This window comes from Gavialis gangeticus, unplaced genomic scaffold (genome assembly GCF_001723915.1).
Source record: "Gavialis gangeticus isolate Ggan-Ray unplaced genomic scaffold, GavGan_comp1, whole genome shotgun sequence".
In the NCBI taxonomy this organism is placed as follows: domain Eukaryota; kingdom Metazoa; phylum Chordata; order Crocodylia; family Gavialidae; genus Gavialis; species Gavialis gangeticus.
The window spans coordinates 31,159,053-31,166,697 of NW_017729008.1; the positions used below are offsets into that span (position 1 = coordinate 31,159,053).

General features: G+C 43.0%; 1 protein-coding gene across 1 annotated transcript in view; it reads right to left on the bottom strand.

Annotated features, from left to right (window-relative positions):
- The window catches only part of PRPF18 (pre-mRNA processing factor 18), a 28,734-nt gene that overhangs the window by 20,487 nt on the left and 602 nt on the right, over positions 1 to 7,645 (bottom strand). The window contains exons 2-3 of the mRNA XM_019509540.1: positions 6,348 to 6,425; positions 2,255 to 2,359 (exon numbers count right to left, since the gene is read on the bottom strand). Coding sequence (XP_019365085.1) covers positions 2,255 to 2,359; positions 6,348 to 6,425 — 183 coding nt within the window. The remainder of the gene's footprint in view (positions 1 to 2,254; positions 2,360 to 6,347; positions 6,426 to 7,645) is intronic.

Here is a 7,645-nt window from a genome sequence, read left to right on the forward strand (position 1 = left end):
AAGGGGGCCCAGCAGGGAGGTGGCAGTTCTGGTCCTTACTGAGGAAGACAGAGGCAAAGAAGTTATTAAATATGTTGGCTTTGTCGTCTGGCGTGACAACCAGATTCCCCGTCTTGTCCTGCAAGGGCCCCACATTTCCTGGGGCCTTCTTTCTTCTCCCTATGTACTTAAAAAAGGACTTCTTGTTGTCCTTAATCCGGGAAGCCAGCCCCTGTTCCATCTCTGCCTTGGCCTTCCTAACCATCCCCCTACATCCCCAAGCAACTGCTGAATAGTCCTCCTTAGTGATGACCCCTCCTTCCCATTGGGAGTAAGCCTCCTTTTTGGCAAGGAGACATTCCCGGATGTTTTTAGTGAGCCATGGAGGCTCCTATTTCTAGTGTTGTGCTTTGTACTTTTATGTGAGGGTTTGAAGTGGTGATTTTTAGGCATCTTTGGGGAAATGGTTGCCAGAAGACACAAGGGGCTCAACTCAGCAGCCAGGGAAACCATTTCCAGTCGTATGTTCCTGCAACATTTTCACATGATGGCAGTATTTTCAAAGCACCGAAGTGACCCAAAAGTCAGAGGAATTGCACTCTGAATAAAACTTGAAATTCTAAATTACTCTGGAGTTTTGCAAGATCCTAATGGATGAAAATGGATGACATTTTTGAAGTGTCAAGATACTTAGCTACTGTCTGAGGCAAAAAAACATTTGTGCATGAATGTAAGTATGGGCTGAGTAGATTGGGTGTCTAGGTTAAAAGCCGGAATGACCTGGTTGGAAGCCAGACTTACAAAAGCTCCTCTTCTAAGGATCTTAGGGCTCTTGCAAAAATTAAGTCTCAGTATACAAACACAGCATTCATTTATTGTAAAAAATAGGCAAAACTGGGGGAAAAAAATTAGACAATATACCAAATCTTGGTCAGAGTCAAGAACAGAACTCGGATTGCCAGATTGGACACTGCCACCATTTTTAGTGCAGTGGACTAACTAAACAAGCAGCAGCAAAAGAGTTAGAGTTTTCCATTTAGTTACATGGTTCTCTGTGTGTCCCACACTTGGGTAAACCCTTAACTTGCAGTCACTGCAGAATCAAAAGTGAATATGGCACATCCATGCTGCTGACACTTAAAAACCTCCATGGGGAAGTTATGGCACTTCTACAAGTAGACCTACGAGGCACAAGAACAAGGCATCCCAGTTTATGCTAGATATGTGGCATGCAGCTTTGAAACCAAAAGCTAGTAGTTCATCTTTCTTTTTTTTTTCTTTAAATGGAGTACTGCAAAGGATAAGGGCTCTGGTTCTGCTTGTTAGCTCTGCCAGCCTGCTGAGGGTGTCCTAAGCACGAATTTTCATACTTTTATGTTGGAGGTGTTAGTAAATTTAACCTTCATTCTCAACATCCTGATTTCAGCTTAAGGAAAAGGCTTTTATTACACTAACTAAAATGCCCTCATAAGGGCTTGTCCCCTTAAAACGTTGAGAAAGCAAAGCAGTAACTGCAGCTTTATGTCCCTTCTAAGAATCTAAGAAGAATTTTAAAATTGGCCTTGGCCCAGGGTCACAGGCAAACAAGCTGAAAATTCAGAATTGGGGGCGGGGGGAAGAGAGGGAGGAGAATGCAGCTCCCTATCCCATTATCCAAGATTCACAGTTTTAGACTAATCTCAAAGAGTAATCAAACTCTAGAAGTGAATGCATTCAGCAATTTAATGTAAACCATTAGAAAAAAGGGTTCTTTCCATCTGAATGGCCCCAGACAATTTGTTGCCTAGCACTCTCATTTTGCAAAATCAACAATCTTGGCAAGTGACATAAAGAAGTCAGGGTAGATTTTCACCTTGCAGACTAGCCACAGTAGATAGATTATACGTATATAGCACAAGCTTTTGTAAGCCAAAATTCACTTCATAAGATGCTGTGAAAGGCCAGGGAGAAAGCAGAGTATCACATCCTTCCATGGCATCTGATGGAGTTTCAGCTCATACAAACTTGTGCTATAAACTAACCAAAATAGAGATATATAAAGGTACAAACCTACCCTGCTTTCTACTTGACTTCAGACTAACTCAGCTAATGATGTCTCTCAGGTGACAAACACAACCTATATGGTAAACATAAATACTGCAAATAAGTACTTTGCAGGACGATAGACACAACCTGGCAGAAAAGGCTCTGGAGCACTAGAAAGTATCTCTAATGGAAAAATTCAGATCGGTTTCTTGTAAACCCAGACTGGTTAGTTGGCAATATCTGATTTTACCTCTTGTCTGGAAAGAGTCATGGGTAACTTTTCTTCTGCCAGCTCTAGCTCCAATACTGGGTTGGATGAAGTCAGTGGTTTCTCTTCCTCTTCTGTCTGCTGTACCTACATGGTAACAATATTTATTACAGCAAGCTGAGGCAAATAAACCTATAGATTTAAGAGCATTAGGCTGGAAACTCTCTGGAGCAAAGACTGCTTCTCATAGTGCAACTATATAGAACAATCAGTCCTGTCTAAGCACAGGTCTCCAAGTGCCACCTCAATTCTAGAAACAATGCCACAGCTAAAATTGTATGTCAGTGTATGCATTCCCAGAGGAAGGAATAATTTTATTACAAATACCAGGGTTTCCTAAATACTGTTAAGGAATGGGGAAAACAATAGATCTGGAAGGCAATACAAAGACATTCAGTAGATTGTGAACACAAACAGCAAAACAGCTTATATGGGGAATGCTTCTTGAAGAAAAATTTGACAAAAGACTACAGTTCATTGCAAAAAACATACCAGCTTCATGCCCTCACTATAAGAGTAGCATGACAGTACCAGTTCCCCTCAATCAGGAAGGGAAGTCTCCAAATCAAGTGGAACTTCCTCTTCCTGGTACAGCTTGATGTTTTCATAGCACAGGAACCTTTCTTTTGCCCAAAGTTAAAAATATGCTTGTAAGTGCATCTCCCTTTATAAGCCCAGGTGTAACACTTTGCCATGGAGGGTTACTGAAAACAAAGGCAAATTGGGTGAACAGGTTGATGCCAGCAGTTCTAAGTCAAACAGGAAAATAATTCACACAAGAAAGTGAGCAGCATAGAAATTTGCTAGATGCCTTATTAGTTTTTAAAAGTAATAATTCAATTTCATTCTATAGAGTGTTACATTATAGGCAGAGTCAAGGAATGCAACAAAAGCCAGATTCAGTTTCTATTTCTAAAACACGAGCTTGGTGGACAGCTTATATCAGAAAAGCAGTTTTAACATTCTCTCAGGCCAATATCCCAGTCTGCAATCAAGGGCTCTTTGTCTGGACATAAGGATATATCCATGTGGCTCCAACTACTGGACCAGACATAAGTCTGTTTTTCATGCTACATTAAAATATACAGGGGTTAAACTTGAATTGAAATACCCACCCACTTCAGTGGGAGTTCAGGGCAAGCAAGGAAGACAGGATCAAGTCAGTGATTGACATCTAAATAGAGAAACATGACTTTCATCATTTCAAGGGACAAAAGAAACCTACCTACTAAAGGTAAGAGAGGAAGCAGGTTAGATGGGAAACACCTCCCCTTCAATGTCAGAATTTCTTTCAACCTTCTAATCATTTTTTAAAACAATAAAGTAAGACAGCAACTCTGAGGAAAAATTTGAGCCATTCTGTCAGCTAGAGTCAAAGTTACAAGCAGTATCTTTGCCATGGTTATTTGTGCTTCAGTGCTTTCTCTTTACAAGCAAGAGACATAATATGTATTATTAAGGCAGTCTAAGCAAAGCAAAAGCGCCTTTGTTTTAAAAAAAAAAAAAAAAAAAAAAACCACCCCGTTTTCCTCCTTTTTTTTTTTTAAAAAAAAAGGCCTTTTTGTTTGTTTGAACTTCCCTAAAAAAATTTTTTTTTTAAGGAAGTTTAAGCAAAGAAAAAGGGCCTTTTTTTTAAAAAAAAAGGCCTTTTTGTTTGTTTGAACTTCCCTAAAAAAATTTTTTTTTTAAGGAAGTTTAAGCAAAGAAAAAGGGCCTTTTTTTTAAAAAAAAAAAAAAAAAAAAATACCAGCCAGCTTCCTGCCTTTCATTTTATTAATCAAAGCTCAAATGCAGAAATCTGGGAGGCTCTAAAGAAGCACCAATTCAGCTAAAAAGCTCACATAAAAATCTCTCCTGAGATCATATTTTAATTCAAAAGAATTCCTGTAGCAAAAAGAGGTATTTTGTCCCTATGTAGCTTTTTTGTCTAAACCCACATCTAACTTTCTGCATCTCAGCAAAAAGCCTGAAATGTACTAAACTGAATTCAAATCACCCAGGAAGGTGAAACATTAATACACAGATACCAAAAACCTAAAAGAAACCTCATTTACCCTTTGATGAGTATGGATCCTTTTTACTCCAAGTGACAGAAATTATGCTAGAAAGACCAGAGTGACACAATTTTTAAGCTTCTTCAAACTGCTAAAAAACAGGGGCTGATACCAATGGCTGATTTTTGGGGCCGATACCAATGGCTGATTTTTAACAAGCAGTATACCGATTCAAGTGCCGCTATGCAACCCAGCAGCATGAAGAGCAGCATCCAGCTGGTAAGTCCATTGAGGGGAAGGAGAGTGGGGGGGCAGATCTAGGCCCCCCGCGGTGAGGCAGGGAGTGGGTCTGGGGCAGGAGCTACACAGCCAGGGCAAGATGTGGGATGGAACCATGGCTCATCTGGCGGGGTGTGGAGACAGGGGGCAGATCCTGCCCGGGAAGGCATGGGGGGCATGTGCCCCCCAGATCTGTGAGTGGGACAAGGGCAGCTCCAAGGTCTTCCTGGCAGGGGGCTGCGCCAGGGCTGCACTTGGGGTGAGTGGTGGCAGTGCTGGGAGGAGGGTTATGACAAATCTGTAGTCCACTGCATAGCCCCCCTCCTACCACTGCCACCACCTGCCCCCAAGCATAGCCCCAACTCAACCCCCACCGCCAGGAAGAGCCCAATGCTGCCCCTGGCCCCAGCCTGCGGCTGCAGCCCACCCTCACCCTGCACACAGATCTGGGGGAAACACGCGCCCCATGCCCTCCTGGGGTACGTGCAGCGGCGGGAGCTGCCCCCACCCCCCACGAGCTACGGCTCCGTCCCATGCCCTGCCCCAGCTGTGCAGCGCTAGCCCCACTCCCTCTCTCACCACAGGAGCCTCAGACCGCCCCCTCCACGCCCCTTCTTTCCCCCCCAACAGACTTACCAGCCAGACACTGCTCTCCATGATGCCAGGCTGCACTCCTGGCCACCTGCATGCTGCACTGAGGCTGTGAACACGCATGTGGCATTTATCAGCAACATTATCAGCCACATCAGCCAAAAAAAGCCAATTTCTGATAACTTCTATTTTCCTTTTATCAGTGCCAATACGATATGGGACACATGTATCGGTGCACCTCTACTAAAAAACCTGGCTGAATATTAATTTCTGCTCTGAAAAATCACAACCGAATTCTCAGAACACTTTCCAACAGACATATACTGGGTGTCTTCATAGGAGGTATTTCTATGTTGATATCTAAAAAGATCTAAATGCCTTACAAACTCATCTTATCAAATTTTTGGATTGGCTAACTAACTAGGTAAAATTCAACTGAAAGTATGGCTTTTTCTGCCTAGCGAACATTAAACAAACCATTAAAGGTTTTCCTTTCAATTTCAGATCAAGTACTTCTGTATACACAAAAACACACATCCACCCCTGAAACTAAACAATATTCCAGCAGCTCCCAACTACTTCCCTGATGCTGCCGAGGTAGAAAAAAAGCCTTCCAGATCACTCATTTGTTTCAAAATGCAAAATCCAGAGTTTCACTGTTTTCTAGTATTTTTGTCTAAAAGAAAATAAACGCTGTGCTGCACTCCATCAAGCACTGGATCTTTAGAGGCCAAGCAAAACAATTATCAATGCTGATACTAAACGTGTTGGCAAGTTTTTTTTTAAACACCCATTTTGTGCCGATTCCTCTGAAATATTTTGATGGGAAAACCTTGAACATGCTCTTTGTTGTTCTTTCTTTTTTTAAATAAAGGGAGGTGGCTATGTCAGATCCAGTGTTCGTGCCTAAAAGCACAATTTAAAAAAGAAAAAAAGAACAAGCTTTAATCCCAAGCCACTTCATGCTTTCCACAAAAAGCCAAACCAGAACATAAACTTAAGTAGCTAGATATCATGCATGTCTTTTCCTGCATTAAAGATGTTTTTGGAAACGCATACCTCTCCAGAAGGCTTCTCACTTACAGGCTAATGTATAACATTGACAAATTGAACAAAGAACAACAGTTATCATTAACGATGCTTGCAATGTTGATATTAAAATCTAGACTACAAAGTGAACATCCAAATCACTAAAAGAATGATCCCAGTACCTTGTAGCCACATCTCTGCAAGTACGCCTCTTCCTCCTTCTTAACTAGCTCACTGCGCTTGAAGTGCTTTTTGTTTTCCTGGAAGGGAGGAAACCTGTTAATACTTTACACAACTTGATTCCAACGTCTATCCAGTCTATCCACCTGGACCTCAAAGCCTGCATCTTTCCTTAGGTCTGCTTGCAGGGAGAGGAAAACATTTCAAAGGGCTCCTCCAATGCACACCAGCTACAAGTTCAAGGTAATGCTGCAACACATTTCCTCCAGACTGGTTGGTTAGCAAGTACTGCATTTACCCGAATCTAAGATGACTTCAAATTGAAGATGCCCCCCACCCCCATAATCAGATGCTACCAATGGCAAATGTAAGCATTTATTATAAGGGGAGGGGGCTTGGGCAGCAGAAGAGGCAAGGCCAGCCAGTGGCTGTGGCTCTGACTTTGATGCCGAATGTGAGCCTGGGCTGTGGCCAGAGTGACTGCCTGCCCCCTCCTCGCCTCATGCCCAAATCCATAAAATCATAGAAAATTAGGGTTGGAAGGGACCTCAAAACAGGACCCTCCTCAACTAGACCATCTCTGGGTCTAGTTCAAAACAGGATGGGTGCTTTAAAACAGTAGCTCTGGATCAGCATCGCCAGGTCTTAAATGTGAAATTATCGTACTGGAAGCTCAAAATTATCATCGTATTTGCTGAAAAACTGCCATACACTGAACAAAGTATGCAAGTAAGCATGCTAATAAGCATGCAAATAAGTCTTCTTATCGACTTTCTAGTGCTCCATGTAAGCTGCCAGCGAGCCAGCAAGAACCAGGTCAAAGTTGAAGCATTTTTTCCTATTCTGACCCCAGCAGCCCTGGAAAAGGGCTGAAGCCAACCCCTGAGCCATGTAGGACTCCCTAAGAGCAAACAACACTAAGATGTGGGGAGAAGTGGGCACACCAGAAGGGAGGGACAGGCTACAACTAGACCTGGACAGGTTACAGGGGTGGGCGGATGAGAACAGGATGGGTTTCAACACTGACAAGTGCAGGGTACTCCACCTGGGGAGGAAAAACCAGCAGCAGAGCTACAGGCTGGGGAACTCCTCTCTCATCAGTGCAGAGGCAGAAAAGGATCTTGGAGTCATCATTGATGCCAAGATGAACATGGGCCGGCAGTGTGGGGATGCAGTCAGGAAGGCCAACCGCACTTGTCATGCATCCACAAGTGCATCTCGAGCAGGTCCAAGGAGGTGATCCTCCCCCTCTGTGAGACACTGGTCAGGCCGCAGTTGGAGTACTGCATCCAGTTCTGGG